Source organism: Mytilus trossulus, chromosome 4, assembly GCF_036588685.1.
Source record: "Mytilus trossulus isolate FHL-02 chromosome 4, PNRI_Mtr1.1.1.hap1, whole genome shotgun sequence".
Taxonomy (NCBI): Eukaryota; Metazoa; Mollusca; class Bivalvia; order Mytilida; family Mytilidae; genus Mytilus; species Mytilus trossulus.
This window is the reverse complement of record NC_086376.1, coordinates 37,577,305-37,603,411: the sequence shown is the minus strand read 5'-3', so window position 1 is coordinate 37,603,411 and position 26,107 is coordinate 37,577,305. Positions and strand designations below refer to the sequence as shown.

The 26,107-nt window shown below is 33.2% G+C and overlaps 1 protein-coding gene and 1 long non-coding RNA gene across 2 annotated transcripts in view; one reads left to right on the top strand and one right to left on the bottom strand.

Annotated features, from left to right (window-relative positions):
• LOC134716589 (uncharacterized) overlaps nucleotides 1-26,107 on the bottom strand; it is a 48,653-nt gene that overhangs the window by 1,333 nt on the left and 21,213 nt on the right. The window contains exons 18-37 of the mRNA XM_063579600.1: nucleotides 24,754-25,563; nucleotides 23,209-24,027; nucleotides 21,215-21,904; nucleotides 20,706-20,810; nucleotides 18,895-19,397; nucleotides 18,336-18,422; nucleotides 17,063-17,491; nucleotides 15,789-15,865; nucleotides 15,462-15,525; nucleotides 6,804-7,118; nucleotides 6,448-6,550; nucleotides 6,097-6,205; nucleotides 5,497-5,627; nucleotides 4,700-4,818; nucleotides 4,075-4,227; nucleotides 3,257-3,440; nucleotides 2,454-2,659; nucleotides 1,570-1,803; nucleotides 1,101-1,215; nucleotides 431-587 (exon numbers count right to left, since the gene is read on the bottom strand). Coding sequence (XP_063435670.1) covers nucleotides 431-587; nucleotides 1,101-1,215; nucleotides 1,570-1,803; nucleotides 2,454-2,659; nucleotides 3,257-3,440; nucleotides 4,075-4,227; nucleotides 4,700-4,818; nucleotides 5,497-5,627; nucleotides 6,097-6,205; nucleotides 6,448-6,550; nucleotides 6,804-7,118; nucleotides 15,462-15,525; nucleotides 15,789-15,865; nucleotides 17,063-17,491; nucleotides 18,336-18,422; nucleotides 18,895-19,397; nucleotides 20,706-20,810; nucleotides 21,215-21,904; nucleotides 23,209-24,027; nucleotides 24,754-25,563 — 5,410 coding nt within the window. The remainder of the gene's footprint in view (nucleotides 1-430; nucleotides 588-1,100; nucleotides 1,216-1,569; nucleotides 1,804-2,453; nucleotides 2,660-3,256; nucleotides 3,441-4,074; nucleotides 4,228-4,699; nucleotides 4,819-5,496; nucleotides 5,628-6,096; nucleotides 6,206-6,447; nucleotides 6,551-6,803; nucleotides 7,119-15,461; nucleotides 15,526-15,788; nucleotides 15,866-17,062; nucleotides 17,492-18,335; nucleotides 18,423-18,894; nucleotides 19,398-20,705; nucleotides 20,811-21,214; nucleotides 21,905-23,208; nucleotides 24,028-24,753; nucleotides 25,564-26,107) is intronic.
• Nucleotides 7,626-9,116, top strand: LOC134713896 (uncharacterized). Its single transcript, XR_010106413.1, has 3 exons — nucleotides 7,626-7,909; nucleotides 8,584-8,672; nucleotides 9,005-9,116. It is a non-coding gene; the product is annotated as an uncharacterized LOC134713896 (long non-coding RNA).

Here is a 26,107-nt window from a genome sequence, read left to right as displayed (position 1 = left end):
TCTGAATCATTTGTAAATAAGCAACATCCACTATGTATAAAAATTTGTTGTATCCTCAAGTTCTTGTTGTTATTCTGGTTGTTTTTAGCATGGTATTTCTATGCTTCATGGTCCTTTTCTTTTGGATAGTATAACATTTGATGAACCTGAATTTTCCAGAACATTCAATTTTATATTATACAAAATTGCTGTTCATGATTGTATGTAGACATTTTCTCAGTTTTTTTCTGCATATTGAGATAGATGTTTTGTTTGCCCTTTCAGTCCATGTACCTACAAATCCTTCAAAAGTGGCTGATCCAGAAATTTTTATAAATAGCGGCACACTTGTTGCCTAAGATCTAGTCATGCTTTAGTGATTCCCTCTATAATCAATCAAAATTTTCCAGGAGAAAAGGGGGGGCTCTGTTCACAAATTAAGTGATCTTACCTGAGTTTACAGTTGTAGAATAGTGATACCATTGTTATAAAGCACAGGATTCCTATAACAACAGCCAAGATAGTCACAGTCTGTTTATTATATACACTATCTTCCTCAGCTCCTACTTTAGATACTTCAGTTTCACTGCTACATTTACAGGATTTGTCTGTAGGAAACATTTATTTGACTGATAAATAACATGTTCAATTATTTTAAGTACTGTGGATTCATTTGTATTTGCTGGACACCATTTTTCAAAGTATAATAAGATATGGATTACTAGTCTTCTTGTTTGAATTGTTTCTCATTTTGATTGTCAGGGTCTTTTATAACCGACTTTAAAGTATATGTTTCTCATTGATGAGGCCCTACAGTGATTTTTAATAACTTACTGATACATCATTTAAACTCTGGTGCATAGTTTTCTCATTGGCAATCAAACCACATCTCCTTATTTGCAATCATACCAAATCTCTTTATTTTTATATCAAACACAACAAAATAGTTAGATTTATGAAGATGTGGTATGAGTGCCAATGAGACAACTCTCCATCCAAATCATAATTTGTAAAATTCAATATATGTTTTACTGTTATAAATAACAAGCTCATTTGGTGAATATAGGCATAAGGCTGTTATAATTCTACTACATGTAGTTGTAACATTGTGGGTTTCATACCTGAGCTGTCTGTCCATTTGTTGTCACTATTAGATGAATCACATGATTTACACTCGTCATCTGGTTTCTTGTCATTAGCAGCAAAACATTGCCCATTTATTATACAAGTAAAGTTCTGTAAAAATCATTATCAAAATGGTTATTTTTGGCTTAATTGTCAGTCTGGTTGGCTAATTCTCCTAGGCATACATTTTGACAAATTGTTTGGTCATATGACTTGAGCTACATAGATCAGGTATGTGCCTTTAACTGAAAACCCCTTATGAGCACATGAGCAGAGCATGTTACAAAAATACTTTTTTTTTTCTCAAAATGATCCATTAAGTATCAGTTTATAATATACAGCATAATATCTAAAACATGAAATATAAATATTAAACTATCTTTAACGCTTATACATGTACTGCCTTGGTAATAAAACAATTTGATTCAAATTTCCAGTTTTGACCACAAAAATATTGATCTATACCTTTCTATTATATTGTATTGCTGGTGATGTTTGTCCTGATGATACACAGTCAAAGCACACAGAATCATACACAGTGTGCAGATACCAGTCACTACTGTATCCCTGTCCATTGTTACTGATGGATATGTACACCCCATCATTGACCTCTGGTAAAGTACATGTGACCTGGTTAATACTGACATATTGAGCTGTAGCAGATCTACCAAGGGAAGCTGGTTTACCAAAAGCTGGTCCCTGTTAAAAATTCAGTTTTTTGTTAATCATTACAAGTTATTGACTTTTATCTTAATTTTTCAAGGTTTGTTTCAAAGGTATGTTTTGTTAAATTGTTTTACTGTTCTTATTCTCAGACACTTGAAAAAATATACAGTGACAGTATCTAACTTTTGTATATTACTGTTGAAATCATTTGGTATTTTCAGCATTGTATAATGTATACAAGACTGAAATTGTCTTAATATACAAATCTAAGATGAGTTCCACTTGTTAAGCAGGATCTGCTTACCCTTGCACAGCACCTGAGATCATCTTCTTTTTGTTTTGGGGGGGGGGGGGGGGGTTCATGTTTCTCAGTGTTATGTTGTGCTTTATATACTATTGTATGTCTTTCTATCATTTTTGTTTGACACTTTTTGTCATGTTGTTGTCAGTTTGATCAGATTAATGAGTTTGAATTTTCTTTGATATCAATTGCCTTTCTTTTAAAATCAATGAATTACTGGTTGGTCAACAAATACAGAAAAAAAAGGTATTACTTAAAATAAGAATTCTTTGACCAGAAAATCCTAATACTTATCTATGTTGTGAGGTAAATTAGGCCAATCCTTCATAATTTCTAAATACATCTTTGCATACACAATAAAGTGTACACAATTAATTTGTACCTGTGTAAATTCATAATGGCATGTAAGGGTAGTTGACTCCACAAAATTGTCTCCATAAACTGTGACAGTATTACAATCATCTGTGGTCCTTCTGTCACATCCACAACTTCCTGTCCCAGCAGGCTGTATAATCATGGTGGGAACAGTGTCTTCTGCTGATACATCACAGCTAAGACCAGAGTATCCTGCTGCACATCTACATACACCTGAAATTCAGAGTAACATATGAGTAAATCTTATTTGATATCTAATCTCTTTCTCTAATTATACCTAATAAGGCTCAGTTCACTGCAAGGTATTCATGTCTACCTCTTTATCTCAAAAGCTTAGTTTAAAATATCTTTGGTATTTTTGGTATTCATCAGGTCCTCTGTACACTCCAATACCAGAATTTTGAAAAATTCATTTGTTTATGATATTCTCAAAAATCCTTTAATTTCAATTAAAATAGTTACCCCCTTTCATCCCAATTACTCAGCCCCATCACCTCACTCATACCATACCCATAGCCAGAGGGGGTTCGGGGGGTTCGGACGAACCCCCCTTTGAAAACAAATAAGCACTGTTAAAGTTAATGTTCTATTCGAATTGTGACTGTTAAAGTCGAGTTTGTGAGTCCAAAGAACCCCCCTTTGGAAATTCCTGGCTACGGGCCTGAATACTATAAGCCAGTTTCGTGGCAACTAAAAATTAGGGAATTCTTTCATTCCTTCTATCTGCATGCAGTGTTCTCCCTCCCCTCTAGTCTCATTAATCCCTACCCCCTTTTTACACCCCCTTCCCCTGAAGGATGATACATTTACCTTCAATACATTCTCCATGTTGTCCACAGTCTTGTTGACAAAGTTCAGTTGTATCAACAGCTTCAGTGTCATTCGGTTGCTTAACAGTGCCATTAACAATTTCTTGCTGGTTAGCCAGGGTATTTAGACATTCCTCTACAACATCAGTGATATAACCATTGGCCCAAACTTCATCTCCAGAGTCCTATCAGTATAAATAAATATTATTAAAACAGTTTAACTTTAAAATGGTATTATGCTGTAAGCCAAAAGAAAATTGCTATCAATTTAAGTTGTATGTGTATATAGAAAGTTTAGAAAATTGCATCGACAAGAATATGCCCATAGTACATGGCTGCGGAACTTGTATTATTCTTTTCTATGTTCAGTGGACCAAGATATTGGGGTCAAAACACTAATTTAGGGTTACAATTTTAAATAAAAGTCATACCTTAGGGAAGTAAATGAACATGTGCACTTAGTTTCTAGTTGATTGGACTTCAACTTCATCAAAAACTACCTTGTCCAAAAACTTTAACCTGAATCTGGCACTATTATTTTCTATATTCAGTGGACTGTGAAATTTGGGTCAAAACTCTAATTTGGCATTAAAATTTGAAAAATCATATTATAGGGAATAGGTGTACTAAGTTTCAAGCAGATTGGACTTCAACTTCATTAAAAAAATACCTTGACCAAAAATTTTAACATGAAGGGAGACATAGGTCAAACTTTGGAAAGGGCCTAATTTTATGCTTAGAATACTGAAAATATAAGTACTCAACTTGTATACCTGTAATAGATTTCAACAATAAAAAGAAACAAGTAGAAGTATTTACCACTAAATCAGCGGCACAGTTTTCCATACTGGTATTGAAGAGAGTGTTGTTTACAGTACTCCAACACGATTGTACTGCTTTGTTTTGTTCTACCAGTTCTTTGCATCTATTATAGGCTTCAGCAGAGGTATAATTGATGGTTGTGATATTTGTCTACAAAGAAAAGCACCTTAAATAAGTATCACAGATTGCTAATGACTATATACATGGCTAAAGCATTATACAATATTATTTGATAACACACAAACCAAAACAATCTACAACAAATCATTTAGTAACAACTTAAGTTCCTGTTTTCGCCAGATAACAAAATGTGTTATACTAGAAACTATATACTCTGTCCACAACCATTAACGGTAAAATTAAAATTAGAAGTGAATGAAATAAAAAATAATTAACTACTTTTAATGCTTAACTCTTATGACAAGAAACATTTTTATTTTACTTTAAACAAACTAGTGTTTGCGACTTTCATCATGAAAAATTTAAAACCTAGTTCTTTCCTTATCTATTAACTACATTAAGTAAATATGAAAATAGCAAAATTAAATTGCTCTGCAATAGGATAGAAAATGTTAAACCAGAAATAAAGTATCTGCTAAATTAATTTGGTAAAGACACCTACCTGAACAGGCATAACAGTAGTAGTAAGTACTGTTTCATCCTCAGCAACATCTCTTCTGTGTCTGTGACCAATATTTGGTATCTTAGCTTGTCTTAGAATTGTTGAAGTTATGTCATATCCTGATATAAATTAAACAATTTCATTTAATGAGTACAACAAAAGGCAGGAATTGTTGAATGACAGCCGTTATTACACTGATAAAAAAAGTCCAAATGCTAAAATTAATCTTGTAACAACCAGACAAAACCAATGTATGTATTTTTGATTTAGCATATGTAATGATACCATGTCTACTACAGTTGTAGCATTATGTCAAGGGGAGATAACTGTTATTTAACCATGAAACACTAAGACAAAACCAAGCACTTGTCATGATACCATGTCTACTTCAATTGTAGCATCAGGCCAAGGGGAGATAATTATAATTGTAACATGAAACAGCTAGACATGTGGGGTCCTGCTTTAGCTTACATTTTTAACCCTGTCACATTATGAATAAAAATGTATATGTGTCTGGCCTAAGTCAGGAGCCTGTTATTCAGTGGTTGTCGTTTGTTGATGTGCTACATATTTGTTTTTCAGTCATTTTTAGGATATAAATTAGGCTGTTAGTTTTCTCTTTTAAATTGTTTTACATTTGTCATTTACAGCCTTTTATAGCTGACTAAGCACATTGTTGAGGGCCATACAGTGACCTATAGTTGTCAGTTTTTGTGTCATTTGGTCTCTTGTGGAGAGTTGTCTCATTGGCAATCATACCCCATCTTTTTTTCTAATGATAACCAATATATACATACTTGATTTAGCACATGTCATGATACCATGTCCACGGTTACAGAACACTTCCTTGTTTTGTATACAGCTACAGAAAGTATTTATGTAGTTATACTTCTCTGCAGAGACGCCATAAAATATAGTCTTGGGTTCTCTGAAAAATAAATATGCAACTAAAATAAGTTACTGTAAAAGCAAAAAGTTGGGATGTGGTAACTTTCTTGATAAAAGTCTCAACTTAATTCTAATAGCCCTTATTTCTCATTTTTCTGTATAAAATTCAAAAATTTCAATAATAAATGCACAAAGAAATTCCTGAATTATGATAAATCAAAGAGAGAGAATATGAAGACTGAGATATCAAAAACATTTACTGATATTTTATTCATATTTGTAAAGGGTTATCAAACATAACATCTATTAAGAAATGTTCAAACTTATCACTGTCAAGCTGCTGCTCAAAGAGAAATTAAGCCTGTTTAGAAGTCCAAAGTGTGACAGAAAGTTTTAAAAGATGAAAGCCAAAAAAGAAATGTGATACAAATGAGACCCACTCATTGAAGGAGTGTATAAATAAAACAGTATAACATGCAACTAGGCCAGAGAATGGATTTTATACTTACTTCCATTTCATACAGAATGGTGTTGGATTTTTACTATTGTCTGGTCGATTATTATGGAGAGGAAAGTAAACATCGTTGTACCTGTTTCCATCATAAGATCCACACAATCCTAAAATGTTAATGTCATAATAGTACATGTACATTAATTGTAACAATTCTCTTATAAAATCTTACTTTATATTTTCTCCACAAATGGCATTTTATCCCTACTTATGACAGTTTATGTTCATCTGTATCTTGATTAAACTATTTGCCAATTGTGAAAGAAAAAATTGTTAACAAAAGGCTAACTTCATTAATATTTGATACAAAGTAATGTAAAGTTTTTTATATGCCCAAATAACATTTTACCTTCAGTTTGACCTCTATCAACACTTGATGGATTTATCCAAATATTAATGAATTGAGTTCCGCTGGACTGAATGGTTACAACAGTTCCGGTTGGTAAAATCACCTGTAATGACAACCAAGAGATACAGATTAAATTTCAAAATATTTATCAAATTCTAATCCTAATTAATCCAGTTTTGAACAATTTTTTTAAGCCTTAACAAAATTTAATACTTTAAAAAAATTCAATAGATTTAAATACTAAAAATTTAATGCTCTACTTCTTTGATTGAGAAATAACATTCTCTTTTTAACAAAATAGTTATAACTTATTACTTCACTTTTTTATTTTATCAAAATAAGAAGCTCAAACAGACCTGATATTTCTGGCCACACCCTATACGTCGGATCTCAGTACCAGGTGTCAGTTCACCATTTTTATACAGCTCGACAGATATCCTAGCAGGTGTACTGTGATGGTGATGATCATGGCCGTGTCCGTGTCCGTGTCCGTGACCTGTTAGTCCATTGAATAAAAATCCCAAGATACCTCCATGACCATGTCCTTGTCCATTATTTCCACTTCTCTGACAGGTTTGGAAGGTGATGACATCATCACCTGATTTAATGGCTGCTCCACAGTTACAGTAGGCTCGACCTCTGCTTGAACATTTTGTGTAAAAAGCTCTAACCTGAAATTTTACAAGTTGAATTGAAAGTATATATCATACAATCAAGAGCACCATTTAATCTAGTTACCATGGAAACGAATCTGGTGACATGATATCTTCAACTCAATTTTTATAGAGGCCATTGCATAATATATGTATGCAAATTTAAAGAAATATTCAATGGTGAAAAAAAAATTGCTATATCTGTAGGTAATTAGGTATTCAACTAAAGATTATTTTGGAATAATAACATTTAGCTTTTTTACAAAATTGGCCTGAAGCAAACCCATGCAAGCAAACACAGATTTGATTTCATCTAAATCTTTAAAGAAATTTATATTTATCAAATTGGTATAAAAACTAGAGGCTCCAAAGAGCCTGTGTCGCTCACCTTGGTCTATGTGAATATTAAACAAAGGACGCATTTGAATTCATGACAAAATTGTGTTTTGGTGATGGTGATGTGTTTGTATATCTTACTTTACTGAACATTATTGCTGCTTACAATCATTCTATCTATATTTAGTCCAGAGAATCTGGGGTTTAACCTCAAACAAATTGCAACAGAATTATTTTTTCATGAAAAACGAAGATTACAACTATATTATTAACATATCAAAAATCGGCAAAAATCGGATCACGGCAAAGTTGTATAATTTATGAGAATTTAAAAGGTAAAATTCTACTGAATTTCATGCAACGTAATGCGCGCCATACGTCAAAAGGGAAATAACTTGTACACTGCAACTACAATATGTCAACAAGCGGCATTTGTTTTTGACTTGGATTTGACCCAGTGGAACTTAAAACTGGTGAGTAACGCTTGACTATTATAATAAATGTATAAAAATAAATACATTTATCATGTTTTGAATTTTAAAAAAGTATTTGTTTCCCCCCAGTTGCATTATTTTGCCGTATTCCCCCTTCACTTGTCATTTTCAATTCCATCATTTTTACATTGATTTATTACAATAAATCATGTTTCCTAGTCTTGGAAATTGTTTTAAATGTATAATAACTGTTTACCAACGCTTTTCACTGAAAAAACGACATTTCATGGGGAGGTTACGTCAAAAATAAAAAAAGTATGGAACGCCGTTTGTGACACAAAGAATGAACGAGTAAAAACAAGTATTTGTATTTTCATTCCTATAAATGCTTTTGTAGTAATCTTTGTTGTTGTTTTTAAGTATCTTATAATGACCAGCTGTACGCACTGTGGTGTTAGGCGTTCTATTATCCTTGGTTGGCCGCCAGGAGTACAATTTATGGATCATATATAACTTATGTTTAAATTGACCATTTTTTAAAAATTTTAACAGTGTGGATAACATTGTTTTTTACTGTATACTTTGCAAATAAAATATGAAATACCTTTATTGTTTTTAATTAACCTGTTCATTGGCTAATAATGTAATTTTACTTTTAATCAAATTAAATTTTTATATGGTTGTGATAGAAAAATCAACACTTTCTGTTTCAGGATGAAATGGTGATCGAAGAGAAGTCCGAAAAAAGAAAGCAATGGTTATTTATCCGTTTATACCACTAGAGCAGCAAAATTGAGTGATAGTAAGTTTCATGCAAATATATATTTCTTTGAAGTTGAATGATGAAGCTTATTCTTTTTTATATGACCATCCGTATGTTTGCCCACGCGATCATGTTCACTGTTAAGCAATTAGAACATAATATAACCGTCAAACAAATTTTGAAAAACTGCAGAATTGAGTATTAAAACTAGCGAATTCGATTTGCATCCAGTTACGAACTGCAGTGATTAAACATGACATTATTTTAATGATATCAATTGTAAAGTTTTATTAACAATGTGTAGAGCGTGAACTAAACAAATAATTATTTTCTTTGCTTTGAAACTAAATTATATTCCTTATGCATTTCAGATGTCTGGAAGTAACTGTGTGATATGCAACGAACCTTTGGAGAATGGGCAACTTCTGATAACGATAAGAGAAAAAGGTGCAAAAACAATCAATGAAGTAAGCAGCAAACATAGACATCAAAACGTATTTGTTGCAGCCGGCCAAATACTACACCAAGAATGTCGAAAAAAATATACTAATGCTAAAGAGATTCAGAAAATTGGTAAAGAGAATGCTGATAACGATAGATTTGATCGACTCACGCGATCATCACAGTATTTTGATTTTAGAGAACACTGTTTGTTTTGTGGACAGTCAGCGCAAATGTCAGATAGAAAATATGGAATAGAAGTATATCCAGTGAGAACTTTTGAATTCCAACAGAAAATTGATGCAATATGCAAAGACAGAAAAGATTCATGGGCTGCTGACGTTTTGGCAAAACTTGAATATGCACAAGACTTACCTGCAGCAGATGCTATTTACCATCAGAAATGTAGCGTCAACTTCAGGACAGGGAAAAATATACCAATTGGTGGAACACCAGAGCAAAAACGAAAAAAGCAAGGTAGACCAGATCACACTGAAGCAAATACAGCTTTTCTAAAAACCATGGATTACTTGCTAGAAAATGAAGAAGACCAATTGACAGTAAAAGACCTCGTTCATCAAATGACACAGTTTTGTGGAGATTTGGCATACACAACAGTACACATGAAATCAAAGATCAAAACACACTTTGGTGATGAAGCTTTTATTACCGACGTCTGTGGAAAACCAAATGTGGTCACTCTTCGAAAAACGGCATCTGTTCTTCTGCAAGAATTTCATCAGAGTCAAAAAACTTCCGATCCTGAAACAGAAAAAAGAGATATTATCAAAACAGCAGCTAAACTTATCAAATCTGATATAAAATCAATGGAATTTTCAAGGGCGGTGTATCCATCACCAGCTACAATAGCATCTTGTGAGGAAAACATCGCATACTTACCTGACAGTCTTAAACAGCTACTTGGTGGAATATTTTCTGAAAAAGATTGCGATCTTAAAGTGGCAGCCATTGGCCAGTCTATCATGCAAGCCACAAGACCAAGATCTCTGATTGCCCCTTTACAGCTAGGTCTAGGAGTTCAAATGCATCACCATTTTGGTTCAAAATTCCTTCTCGATACCTTATACCAACTTGGCTTTTCATCATCTTATAAGGAAGTTCAAAAACACGGCGTGAATTCTGCTCTTCAAGGTGATGATTCTCCTCAAGACCTTGAAGGGAGATGTATTCAACACGTGGCAGATAATGTGGACCATAACATCAGAACACTTGACGGTCATGGGACATTCCATGGAATGGGGATAATAGCAGGCATCACACCAGGATATAACCACAAAACTATTGTGCAGAGATTAAATGTTTCGCTTGACGATATAAAACAAATAGGGAAAATCGATCTCCATCAATACAACTTTGACCGAACATCAAAACTTAGTTTAAAATTCGAATCACTTGCAGCGCAACAGTCGGGTGCGTTACCTGATAACATCAGTCTTCTCTGTAGTACTCTTTGGCCAAAGAAAAGGATTGGGTGGTCAGCAATGTGTAATTTAGTGCAAGATGGAGCATACCCTGGTAAATCGACAATTGTATTTTTGCCTATGATAGACCTTGAGCCAGGAAACCTTTCATGTATCTTTTCGACCATGAAGTTCGTATGTAACGAAGCGTTTAAGTACAGAGCTAATCCCATGCTTACATTTGACCAACCGCTTTATTGGAAAGCTCTTACAATTATTGACAACGAACCAAAGGACAGCGACTTGAAATCGATAGTTCTAAGATTAGGAGGTTTTCATCTCGAAATGAGCTTTCTTGGTTCCATTGGTAATATTATGAGCGGATCTGGACTTGCAGAGCTCATGGAAACTGTCTATGCACCTAACGCTGTTACGCATATGTTTACCGGAAAGGCAGTTGCGAGAGCAGTGCGTGGTCATTTCTTGATTTACAATGCTTTAACTTCATTATTGTTGTGCGAACAGTTTCATGTATCTTCCACTGTCTTGAAAGATCATGACACAGAAAATGTAGAACATCTTTCTTCTCTTGAAGACTCTGAAATTCACAATGAAAACACTTTTATCCAGGATTTAAATAAATTGAGTTATATTTTTGATGAAATCCTAGAACGACATCTTCCAGTAGACACCCTTGATCAGAATGAGGTATTGAGAAAAATACGCGACAGTATATCAACTTTTAGAAAATCACATATCGAAAACCGGACAGCTCGACTATGGTTTCTATATATGGATATGTTGGACTTGCTGCGTAATTTCATCAAAGCTGAAAGAACTGGAAACTGGATCCTTCATCTTCAAACCATTCAAAAGATGTTACCATACTTTGCTGCTGCAGGACATAACTTATATCTAAAATCTGCGTATGTTTACCTGCAGCAAATGCATGGGTTATCAAGAACAAATCCTGCAATAAACGAAGCTCTCTTGTCAGGCTTCCATGTGATGAGAAGAAGTGATCGGTTTTGGTCAGGTTTATCATTGGATCTGATCATAGAGCAAGTTCTGATGAGATGCATTAAAACAACTGGAGGTCTCACCAGAGGTCGAGGGATGACAGATGCGCAGAGATCATTGTGGATTTTGTCTATGCCACAGTGTATTCAGATGAATGAAGCCATGCAACAAGTAACTGGTGTAAATTTTGAAACGAGCGAACAGCACAAGGAAATGTGCATTCCAAGGAAGGTACGGGATACCAAAGACACAACAACATTTCTTGACTTTCTTGGAGAAAGAAGTCCATTTTCTATCGATAAAAATCTGAGGAACATCGAAACAGGAGCAACTGGCGACAGCAACGTAAATTCTGACAATGCACTGGTCATAGGACACAATATAATATCGTCAATGGAAGGTAAATGTATTGACGAGTTTGTATTCAAAAGAAAAAACCAAGTAACAACTCTATCTTCAAAATTAAATATCAAAGTAGATAATGAAGAAATATCTGTCGATCCACAATTGTTGTTTCAACGACTAGTTACTACTGCTAATACCATGTTTCCAGATGTATCTCAAGTCTTTAAGTACGAACTAAGCGCTGTACCAGCTGCTTTGTTTGAACCGTCTGGTTTGATGCGACAGGCACAGAAATCAACATTGGCAGATGAAATATGGAACACGGGAAGTTGTGTATTTTCAGATGACCTTGGTACCGATGTTCGCCACGTAATCGACGGTGGTTCCCTGATACAGCGAATCCCATGGAAAAAAGGTGCGACATTTGCAGAAATATGTCAGTTATACATCGACCATATTAATAACAGATATCCCATTCCAATAATTGTCTTTGATGGGTATGGTTCCGGACCAACGACAAAAGATCATGTACATGAACGGAGATCGAAAGGTGTGACTGGTACACACATCTCATTCAAAGATAGCACACCGTTTAAATCAAAGAAGGAAATTTTCTTAGCTAATGGAGAAAACAAGCAAAACTTTATCAATATGCTTTGTAATAAAATGGATAATGAAGGATTTATTTCTCTTCAAGCTACTGCTGATGCTGATGTTCTTATTGCATCAACTGCTGTACGATATGCATCTTGTTACCCTACCGTTGTCGTTGGTGAAGACACTGATGTTCTCATTCTACTGCTTTTCCATGCAGAGGAAAATTCTAAACCATTGGTTTTTCAATCCGATAAAATTCGAAAGTCTAAAGTATGGGATATTAAAAAGACTAAAGAGTTGCTTGGAAATGAAATAGTCGATTTGTTACCATTTATTCATGCTATCACAGGGTGTGACACGACATCTAGACTTTACGGTATAGGGAAGAAGGAAGGATTAAAGCGGTTGCGTGAGAATGCCTTTTTTAGAGAGTTGGCTTCAGTATTTTTAAAACAAGATGCAACGTCAGATGATGTTATACAATCAGGACAGTCAGCTCTTGTTATATTATACGGAGGTGAGACAGGAGAAAGCTTAGACCAGTTACGCTACAGAAAATTTAACCATAAAGTTCTTACCAATTCTTTGTCTTGTGTACATGTTCAGTCCTTGCCACCTACCTCAGAAGCAGCGTCTCAGCACTGCAAGCGTGCATATTATCAGATCCAAGAATGGACAAATGACTCTGTCCATATGTTAAGTCCATCAGACTGGGGATGGGTTCTACAAGGTACATCACTTTGTCCAATTAGAACAATTTTGCCTCCAGCTCCAGATAATTTATTGCACGTGATTAGATGTAAATGCAAATCTGGTTGCGATACACGCAGATGCACTTGTAGAAAAAACGGTCTTGACTGTAGCTCAGCATGTAGCGAATGTAAGGGACTAAACTGTTCAAACTGTAAAGTACTTGAGATTCACGAAGACGAGGACGATAGTGACATTTAATTCTAACATATACATGATTGGTTGGTGATGTGACTCTATAACATTTAAGCAAAAACTTTGAACGAAATTTTGTTTTTATAAGATTTGACAATGTGAATTCAGAAATATTGTATTTGGTCTCCCTCTTCTGTAACTGTGTTTTTTATTCAAACTACATTAATGTGTCAAAATAATGAATACGATGTTTCTGTTGAAGTCTAGTCTTTCTTTGAGGGATCAAAATTCTTCAAGTTAATATTCGAGATTTTTTTTTAATTTTTAGGTTTATAAATTTTCCAGTTTTCAGCGATTTTCTATTTAAAATCAGCGTTTTTTCTCAAAAAAAAACTTACGGCTATGCATTTTTAAGATTTCATCACGATAATACATATAATTGCAACGTTTCCGAAAAAAAATAGGGACTTCGAGTTAAAATTTAAAAAAAATATATTTTTTTCCAGTTTTCAGCGATTTTCTATTCAATATCAGCGTTTTTTGAAAAAAAAACCTGAAGACTATGCATTCTTAATATTTGATCACGATGATACATATGATTGAAACGTTTTCTGAAAAAAAATAGGGACTTTGAGTAAAAATTAAAAAAATAAATCATTTTTTCCAGTTTTTAGCGATTTTTACATAAAAATCCCTATTTTACCCCCAAAACACAAATTTCCCGTGGTCTGTGAAACGCCGATTTTTAATATGTCACTAACAGGTATCCAATGAAACAAAATTGATATAAATTATTTCTGTTGCAATTACTTTGAGGTTGAGCCATTTTTCACCTCAGATTCCCTGGACTAATTGAACTTGGCCTAAGAGCTTCAGTGGAAAATGTTAGTTAAAATTTACAAATTTTATGAAAATTGTTAAAAATTGACTATAAAGGGCAATAACTCCTTATGGGGTCAATTGACCATTTAGGTCATGTTGACTTATTTTTAGGTGTTACTTTGCTGTACATTGTTTCCCTTTACAGTTTATCTCTATCTATAATAATATTCAAGATAATAACAAAAAACGGCAAAATTTCCTTAAAATGACTAATTCAGGGGCAGCAACCTAACAGCAGTTTGTCCAATCCATCTGAAAATTTCATGGCAAATAGATCTAGACCTGATTAACAATTTTACTCACTGTTAGATTTGCTCTAAATGCTTTGGTTTTTGAGTTATAAGCAAAAAACTGCATTTTACCCCTATGTTCTATTTTTAGCCATGGCGGCCATCTTTGTTGGTTGGCCGGGTCACGCCACACAATTTTTAAACTAGATACCCCAATGATGATTGCGGCCAAGTTTGTTTAAATTTGGCCTGGTAGTTTCAGAGGAGAAGATTTTTGTAAAAGATTACCAAGATTTACGAAAAATGGTTAAAAATTGACTATAAAGGACAATAACTCCTAAAGTGGTCAACTGACCATTTTGGTTATGTTGACTTATTTGTAGATTTTACTTTGCTGAACATTATTGCTGTTTACAGTTTATCTCTATCTATAATAATATTCAAGATAATAACAAAAAACAGCAAAATTTCCCTAAAATTACCAATTCCGGGGCAGCAACCCAACAACAGGTTGTCCGATTCATCTGAAAATTTCAGGGCAGTTAGATCTTGACCTGATGAACATTTTTACCCCATGTCAGATTTGCTCTAAATGCTTTGGTTTTTGAGTTATAAGCCAAAAACTGCATTTTACCCCTATGTTCTATTTTTAGCCGTGGCGGCCATCTTGGTTGGTTGGCGGGGTCACCGGACACAATTGTTAAACTAGATACCCCAATGATGATTATGGCCAAGTTTGGATTAATTTGGCCCAGCAGTTTCAGAGGAGAAGATTTTTGTAAAAGTTAACGACGACGGACGCCGACGGACGACGACGGACGCCGACGGACGACGACGGACGCCGGACGCCAAGTGATGAGAAAAGCTCACTTGGCCCTTCGGGCCAGGTGAGCTAAAAAATATCTGAGAATCAATGAACTAATACTCTTATATTGCATTTCTTCATCATTCAGCTTTGTATTGTAGAGCTCTGTCTGGAAGAAATTTGGCAAAAATATATATCTTACCTCATAAGGCAAAGAGGTATGCTTGTACAGGGTAAATTCACCACCATTATGGTTGTCATAACGTCTGCAAAATAAAATGATGTATTTAAAAAATAAATGCCATTTTGTGTTAAACTTTCTAGACTGACTACTGTTAATTCAGAAATTATTCCAATGTTTTCATATAAGAGAAAAATGCGATGGGATTACAATCGCAATTATGTAAACTAGCATTTTGATTTCAATTTTAAAGAAAAATTTCAGGAATAAATAATAAATGACACTTTCCATTAAATAATTATAAGTTGTCATGAGGTTATAGCCATTATAACTATCATTGTACTTTACCTTCCATCAAATGTTGTCATGTGTGGGTCATTGAGAGATTTACATTGAGCATGGTGGTCACCATTATTTGCGGTTATCTGAAAAATCAAAATAAACGATGACCATAAGGCAATAACCTGCAACTCAACCTTGCTTTATTATTATGAAAGATTTCTTAAACAAGGGAAAATTGAATAGTCAAAATGACATACACTAATTGAAAAAAGATAACATGAAAAGGAAAGAGTTATTTATAAAGAAACCACTGTCTTTTAAATATTTCCGTTCTAAGAAAGTTGAAATTGAGATTATGAGTATTATGAATTGTTTGGTTAAGATTAATTATTTACAGATAATTCTACAGGTTAAAGAGTTGAAATAGACCTAGTCACTGACACACAAACTTAACATCAAAGTCATTTAGTGAGTGAGTTAATAAGCCGAATATATCCCATAACTATTTAGACAGTAACAGAAGTCTAAAAAAATTTAATATCTAAAAAGATAAACTATGGTTCTTATGAATATCCGGTAAATTAAATACTCAATGAAAGAAATAAAACACACTCTTTTGTAGTTTCACTCATTGTGCATTATCAAATTTCAAGATAAGTGTTATAACAAAGTCACATGCCTTATAAGTACAATTTATCTATTTAGCATCATTTTATCTATCATGACAAAGGAGTAAGTTCGGTAATAGCCATATTTGGCCCCAATTATAAAGTTCATAGTTACAAGACAATAAATGTTTAAAGTTGCCTTACAGACATGGTAGAAAGTTAAATTGAACTGTTTTTGTCAAAGTTTAATTCTAACACCTTGATTTTTACATCCAAAAAGGTCAAGATAAGGGATTTTGGTGAAATTTGACAAAATCAGCTAGATTTCAACCAAATAAAGGACAAGAAAACATAGAGGGCAGGTGTGGACAAGCCTTAGATTCAAATACGACATGTTAAATGTCTTCACAAACATTATTTTAAAAGATTTTTGTTTGTTGTCGACGTATGCGCTCTATGTTTCCTGACACATAATCTATGGAAATTTACCCATTTTCATTGACTTTTTCGTGAAAAGTCAATATGGGTATAACTTGTGACGTCACAATGAAACGCAGAAACGTAAAATTTTCAACAAAATGGTTTATATCCTAGCTAGTCAATGTATTAGCTATAATTTATCGTGATATTGGTCGGTAAATCCGAATTTGAAATTTACGCTAAAAAAGGGGGCCATTTTAGGACCTTATTGAACATACTCCTTTAAACGCAATCATAATTTAGTGACATTACCTGTACTTGTCCAACATTGAGTGTATGTGGTTTAATGGTGATCGATGGCTTAAGCTGGTTAACAACATGGCCCTGTACAGTAAAATGATTGTGTGTGTTCCTGTCAATACGCCCATCCACAGTTGCTTTTACTGGAATTTTTATGATCTGTTGCCATGAGGATATATGTGTTGTCTGGGAAACTGAGGTACCACACTGGTTCTTATTTGGTGACTGTGAAGTCCCCGCCCATCCAATGACTACCTCTGGGATGTACTTATTGGAAGTACATCTTTGGTAAAATCTCTCATGGTTAGCATAGGTTGTTATGGTAACCTTACAGTTTCCTTGGCACCCTTGACAACAGAACATTTGAGGTGGAGCTGTGACATTAACAACAAGATGCTCTGTTTTGTTTCCCTCTGTTAGCACTAAATTACCTGTAACTATCTACAAGTTAAGCAGAACAAATTGCATTGAGTTAACAAGTTTCAAAGTTAATATGTTTTACCCATTTGGGAATTGCTGTACAGACAAAAAGGAAGGTATTTTCATTTACAAGAAATCTTCTGTACTTTTTATATTGTGATTATATTTCACCAAAAAAAGTGACATATTATTAGAATTGATAAACAATAATCATTGAAAAATGGGGTGACCTTGAATGACCTTGTTGGAAGACATCATAAACCTTTTGTTCTTATATATCTGATATGTTTGAGCTTTAAAAAAAATGTTATCAGACAAGTGAGTCATTGTGTCTTTGTTTTGGAAATACCCCATATACAAGTGCTATGTGCACCTTAAAAACAACAGTCTTTAAACAAAGTCATTCAAAGTTACCACATTTCTTAGTGATTCTTGTTCAATAAGTTGGTGAATAGGCCTAGAATAAGTTGTTGTTGTTGTAAAATGATGAATAAATCATTGTATGAATAAAGTTAAAACTTAAGTTTACATCATTTTTAGTTACATAATTAATCTTACATCAATCACTGTAATTAGCATGCATTGTTTAATTTTATTATCATTTGTGATATATGTCAAAAATAAGAATGGCCATTTCAAATTTCTTTATATATAAAAAGTTACAAATTGTAACAAATGGGAAATGCACTATTTCATTTTCAATAGGAATACAATGTTGTTGCTAAAGATATTAGCAATGAAAGCATAAAAATCCTGAAGTAGCCAGTTCAAACAATTTTTTGTAAGTTATAATAAAATATATTTAACAGTGGCAAAAGTCTTGATAAAAAATTTCACATATGACAACATTGTATTTATTATATACCTTTATATCTGGAGTTATGCTATTACTAGTCTTGATTGGAGTGAGTAGACTATGACCTTTCCATTTGGCCTGTACTGTGCAGGTTATCTGTGGGAGAGAATAAAAACTGAAAATAACTATTATGTCACTAATCTTAAATTACACTTGAAATCAGCTAATATAAGAAAGACTTTCATCTTTTTTCGGTTTTCTAATGTTCTTACTTTTTGGTGACATTCTAGACATCATCACTGGTCCATGCTTCATTTGCTAGGCCAACATATTACAAGGTTTTATATCATTCATCGTAAATTCAATTTTCTTATACCTTTCACAAGTGTTTGTTTTAAAATCCCTTTCATTTACAGTTTCAAATTGTAACTCTTGGTATCTCGAAACTTTTCATATCTTCTCTAGCCAAGGGTATATTATACAAATCAGATATCAGATATCAGAATGCTTGTTCTTATCATTGCGATTCTCACCTTATACAATTAATAAAATCTTCCAATACATGTAATTTCTAAATTTAAGTATGTCAATTCCTGATTAGATTTTACAAGTAAAAGAATAAACCAACCTGTTTCCTAAACAAGTTCTGGTTGATTTCTACAATGGTGAATTTTACTTCCTGGTATGATCCATCTACTAGCACCGGTTTCGGACATTTCCCATTAATCTGGAGACAAACTACAAACTCAACGTTTGGCTGTTTAGACTTTTCAAACTGACAACTAAAATAGGCTACTCCTGTATTGCTGACCCCTGGTCTCAAATGTGGAATGGTGACATAACTTGGTCTGGATGGTCTTGGTGTTGTAGGTTTAGGAGTGGTTGGTCTTGTAGTTGGTTTAGTTGGTTTTGGAGTGGTTGGTTTTGGTGTGGTTGGTTTTGGTGTGGTGGGTTTTTTAGTTGCTTTAGGAGTGGTTGGTCCTGCAGTTGGTTTTGGTGTGGTGGGTTTAGTTGGTTTAGTTGGTCTAGTTGGTTTCTTTGTGGGTGAATTGGTTGGTTGAGTCTGTTTCAGTGTAGTGGGTTTTTTGCTTGGACTGGTTGGTTTCCATGTTGGATGGGTTGTCAAATCATCTGGAAGATATCAATCAAGAAATATACTAACAGTAAGAAATTTTAATTGAAAGACAGACAAAAAACATGAAGTAACAAGAATGTGTCCCAAGTACACGAATGCCCCACTCAAACTATAATTTTCTATGTTCAGTGGACCGTGAAATTAGGGTCAAAGCTTTAATTTGGAATTAAAATTAGAAAGATCATATCATAGGGAACATGTGTACTAAGTTTCAAGTTGATTAGACTTCATCTTCTTCAAAAACTACCTTGACCAAAAACTTTAACCTGAAGCGAACGGACGCACAGACGGACGGACGAACGGACGCACGGACGGACAAACAGACACACAGACCGACGAACAGAGGCACAGACCAGAAAACATAATGCCCCTCTACTATCATAGGTGGGGCATAAAAAGTGCTACTGTGAATACCTCATACTTTTTTAATGTGAATTGACTATAGGTATTGTCACTTTTCAATTTTTATTTTCCAATTGTATTGTCAGTTTTACAATCTAGTTGAACAATAGATGTAGGTAAAGGGAACTACCTACAGACATGTCGAGATGTAATTTTGCTTTATTTTATCGCCCTTGATTTTATTGGGATTTTGTTGGTTAACATTTTTGACCACTTGGAACAGTTTGGTTTGATAAATTGCAATTGGATCAGAATGTTGAATAAACTGCAATAGGTGCATGATAAGCAACACCTTCAGACTAGTCATATGAAATTATGAGTAAATAAAATAAAATTCAGTGGAATTTCATGAATGATCTTGAGGCATTAATGTCATGGCAAAACATGACATCATATGAATGATAAACTATCAAGCTAAAGTCTTCAGTGATTTTTAAGCCTCAAATTTTGATATATCTCTTTAAACTTAAGTTTTTAAGGTTGGTGTTAATTCTTTTTAGATTCTATTGTATCAATTAAAAGTTAAAGGATTCCAAAAAGTAAAGTCTTAGTTCTGACATGCCAATTATGCATTTGATGGTAAATATAAAGGTGCCAATAAACATGTAATTGTTAATTGGAAATTGCAAATGTTTGAGTTAAGAATTATAAGAATAAAACAACTTTTTTCTAGAGGTTATTGATGTGTATATTAGGTCCCTTACTCACAAACTAAACATAAAGTTCTTTAAACTTTTATTATTCCATTTGTGAGTTAAACTTTCCAGATTACACATCAATAACCTCTAGAAAAAAGGTGTTTAATCTTATTATAAAAATCATTTAAAGCTTTTGGTTTTTAAACTAAAAAATCATGAAAAAATCATAAACAAGCTATGTTCTTACAAAAACATTTGTCTCACCTTTACAAACATATCCTGTTTGACAGAACTGTGTAGTGAGAGCTGGAGCAGGTGAAGTAGGGGGCACTGTCTTCACTGGAGTTGTCACTGGTACCTTTGTGGTTTCTTAAAAGAGTACAAAATATAAATATTGCAATACTCAATGAAATTACCATCCATAACAAAATATTGCCTAAAATAGATATAAGTACCATTTACCATAAGGAAATCTGTATCAAAAGTTGAAAATTGATGTCAATAATTCAAAATCTCAACAAAAAATAAAAGTTCCCATATATTAAATATTTTTCGGATACTTGAGAGGTATTGAGTCAACATTATTAACCTTAACAAATATCTTCAAATAATATAAATTAGTTTAACCATATACAAGGTATAATAGTTGTCTCGAATCACTAAGAACATCAGTTTTTTTTTTTTATTTAAACCCATTCTTATTCTAATAATTCTATATAGATGAAAGCTTATTGTATATTGACTTTGAAACTACATGTGAGGGTAAAATTTACCTGGTATAGGTGTAGTTAGCTCCCCTTCTCCAACTATATTATCTATCCAACAATGCCAAATAGTAACTGAAGACATGAAATAATTGCAGGAAGTTAATGACTTGACGGTTGGTGTATTTCCAATATACATGTGCTCTGTGAAAGATTTTATAGCTCGATGTTTAATGGATTTGGTCACAGAGCTGATCACATAATTGTTAATAATGACCTTTAACCCATGAGCAGGGGACCATGTTATAATCACTTGGTGAACCTGGTGATAAATAAACCTTTCACGGCTGAATTCAGTAAACCATGAATCTGTTGCCGTGGATACCATACAATGGATTTGTCCATAACGATAAACCATGGCTAATCCTGTTCCAGTAGCTTGCTCAGCCCCACTAGATATAATAACAGTATTTTCTTCTAGTTTGGTAAACATAATCGTGATCTTGATTGTCAGTCCACACGAACAGAGACTCAGGTTTCCAAAACATAAATCACTATGTACTCCAAGATCAATGTACTGGTTTGTATTATTGAAGTTAAATCCTAAGGAAGCATTTACATTGACAGATCCATGTACAGTGGCATTGAACATCGACCCAATGATGGTTTGACTGTGTGGTATTTTCACAAAGTTCCATTCAAATTTAGGAATGTCCATTTTGGTTGTAGTTGGTGCTAATGTAGTAGTTGTTGGCATGGCTGTGAAAAAATATCAACATAGTTTAATGGCAACATAATTATACATATTTACAAAGCAATCAAATTTGATGTGTCCATATCTTGACTTTTTTCATTAATTTATCAAAATTATTCATATAATTTGTCCAAATAGAAACGTAAAAAATTTCATCCTTTTTTTCTTTTTCTTTTTTAAAGTTTCAACACTTTTAAATTTCATATATTCTAATTGCAGTAAACTCAAGTTTTCTCTATAAACATATGTTGAGTTGCTCCTGTTAACAAGGCTACAGTAGATAATCTAATTGTTTATAAACATAGGTTATTTTTCACTTCACAATGGTAAATCTATAATGTCACTACAATTTTATTTTAATTTTTCAAAACATTGTATGTCAAATAATGCATTAAGCAGCAATGAATAAAGCACCTGTTAGGGAGCAAACAAGGCAACTAGTTTAAAATATTTAAAACAAAATAAATAAAATCTGAAATAAAATTGAGTGCATATGGTACTTGAACAATTATATCAACAAATATGTATAAACTGTTTCATTTGCCCTTTATTAAATTCTGTATTAGGTTGGCAATGATTATATAAAATAATGGAAGTATTTAATACAAAATAATGATACAAAAGAAATGAAAGTAAGTACATAAACACAGCTGTTACATAATAGCAATACTATTTCAAACCATGCTAAGATTAGAGTAGCTAAATATATAAAAGTTTAACAGTGCAGTTAAAAGGAAAACTGGTCAAAACATTCTGTTCAAAGATACCATATTTTCAAAATAATTACTTTTGCATGTAGAGTAAAAAATATATTAAAACATTGCATTTCAACACTCATGGCCTTGTGTCCCACTGGTTTGTCAACACTTGATCTGTCAGCATATGTTTGTTCTGCCTAACAGAAGATCCCCCTTATAGAAACTTTTGTTATAAACAATGATATAATATCTGCACCCATTTGAACACTCTACACCCTGCACTCTATAAGGAATAAATACCTAAATACTTTATCCAGAAATAATAAAACAGATATTTCTTCCACTTGGAACTTAAATTATAAAAGACTTTCATTTCATGAAAAAATCAACTATCTTATCATAAAAGTAGCTTTTCTACATGATAAATTTCTTCTTCTTTGCATTAATTCTATAGATAAATCAATAAACAAACAATCAATTTCATGATTTTATTTCATTCAATATCAGGAATATAGTATCAAAATGATTGTAGCTAAAAAGCAAAAACACAATTCTTCTAAGTATAAATATTCATACTGCTTATATATGAGGAAGCATTCACACCTCAATACCTGTAGTATGAATTCCATGCTGTATGAGGACTTGATGAGATGCCTGCCAGATCGTTAGTCCTGTCAATTTCATTGATGTTGTGTAAGACACTGAATGTAGTTTTCCTATTGTCAAGGTATGATGAATAAATGTGTATTTGTGGGTTGTGGCATGTGTGGTAGTTACCACCTGGTGGCCATCAATAAATAGTGTCAAACCATGAGCCACACTCCATGATATCTGGTATTTATGCCACAAAGTGAGGTCTACTTTATATTTGTACTCCACTTTCCAAGTTTGGTTGTGAGTACTCATGTACCCATATAGGTGTCCATTAAAGAAGTACAGTGCCATACCAGTTCCATTCAGATATTGGTTGCTATTGGAGATAATAACTGTCTTCTGCTGTTGGTTGATCTTGATCAGACTGACATTGACCTTGATAGTAAATCCTGTCTGACAGACAACCAGGTTGTTCAGACATCCAATGTTTGAATTATTACTAAATTCTACAAATTGGTTGCTTCCATTCAGGACAAGAACAGAATGATGCTCCAAATGTGGACTTCCATGGACAGATAAATTAAAGGAAGATGTTGTTAAAATATTATGGCTGATAGATATAAAACCAAAATGATGTGTCTTGATGACCTCTGAACTTGTTGTTTCTATGGTACTTGGTATTGTCATTTTGATGGGAGTTGTAGAAGAAGAGGATGTTAGCGTAGATGTTATACTTGACGATGATGTTATGATCTTCTTTGTGACAGAACTTATTGGCAGTGTAGACCCTAGTGTTGTTGTAGGAGTTGTAGTTGGTGTAGAATCAGTAGTATCAACTGTAGATACACAATTATTGAAGTGAGTTCTTTTTAAAAAAGAAATTCAATGAAGGTAAGCATTCAAATTAGAATAAAACAAATACTATTAAAATTATTCTTTACAATTTTTTTTCTTTTAAAAAGAACTTCTTGTTACTGTTTCTCTCAATCATTTCAAAAGCATAAAGGAGAATGACAACATGAATTAATTTGAATAATTAATTTTGAGTAACTTCTAGTTATTAATTTTCCAGAAGTAACAATGTTAAGAAAAAGAAGAGCATTGATGTTACGACTATACATACACTAGTTAGTATCTAACATGCAATTTGTATTTACAACTGGCTAAAACTCAAAGGTAGATAAAGGCTCCAAAACAGACAAGCCAAAAAAATTAAATATTTAACCATCATAAGGAAATTTGCTTATACAAAATGATAAAAGAACATATACTGTTTTTGTACAGATCAGTAAGTTTTATTATTTCTTATTTTTACTTGTTAAGATTTCAAGTCCTATTAAATGAAAAGAGATCTTGATTAAATGTGATTAACTGTACAGTTTATAGATCACAGTCCTTTGTTCTAAAATTCCACAAAGTAAAGAGGTTTACAAATACTGAACTAGCAAAATTGAGCTGGCCTTTTTGACTGCCATTTTAGAGCCAAATACCACCTCAAAATCAAAAGCACTTCTATGTATGTTTTTTTAAATGCATATATTGAAGCAATCACACCTCAGTACCTGTAGTAAGTATTCCCTGTTGTATGAGGACTTGATAAGATGCCTGCCAGATCGTTAATCCTGTCAATTTCATTGATGTTGTGTAAGACACTGAATGTAGTTTTCCTATTGTCAAGGTATGATGAATTAATGTGTACTTGTGGGTAGTGGCATGTGTGGTAGTTACCACCTGGTGGCCATCAATAAATAGTGTCAAACCATGAGCCACACTCCATGATATCTGGTATTTATGCCACAAAGTGAGGTCTACTTTATATTTGTACTCCACTTTCCATGTTTGGTTGCGAGTACTCATGTACCCATATAGGTGTCCATTAAAGAAGTACAGTGCCATACCAGTTCCATTCAGGTATTGGTTGCTATTGGAGATAATCACTGTCTTTTGCTGTTGATTGACCTTGGTCAGACTGACATTAACCTTGATAGTAAATCCTGTTTGACAGACAACCAGGTTGTTCAGACAGCCAATGTTTGAATTATTACTGAATTCTACAAACTGATTGCTTCCATTGAGGACAAGAATTGAATGTTGCTCCAAATGTGGACTGCCATGGACAGATAAAGTATATGAAGATGTTTTTAAAATATTATGGCTGATAGCTATAAAACTGAAATGGTGAGTCTTAATGACTTCTGAACTTATTGTTGCTATCGTACTTGGTATTGTTGTTTTTATGGGAGTTGTAGAAGTTGTTCCAGAAGTGGTTGTTGGTGGTGATGTTGTCATCTGTGTTGCTTTTAATCTTGATGTCTGTGTAGAACTTAGTGTTGTTGTTGAAGTAATAGTTGGTTTAGAATCAGTAGTACTAACTGTAGATAAATATTATTGAAATAAGATTTTTTTCAAAATGAAAAAAGTGGACACAAACATAACTATTATTTAATTAGATTTAGATAAAACAATGAAATTAATTACTATTCTTTACATATTTTTCATTTAGCCTATACTTTGTCTTTTGGACTAATTCAGTCATATTATAATTATTTCCAGTTTAAAGTTTCATTGAAATGTGAATTAATTAGAAAAAAAAACATCTTTCATTTACATTATGTAATTAAACATGAGTGGTATAAATCATGTAAAGTTGAATCAGATCATTCTTTTCTAACATGCAATGTAAGATTACAAATAGCAAACACTCAATAGTAGGGAAAAGCTCATAAACAGACAACATGCAAACATCTTAAATGTATACATCATGTGGAAATATGCTTACATTAAAAATGAGAAAAAAGCACTGGTTTTGGTTTAGCAATTTAGTATGTTTTCTTTTGTTTTCTCTCATGAAGATATCAGGTCAACAACAAGTGCTTTTCACAAAAACAAACATTTTTTACAATTATCTTTGCAGTT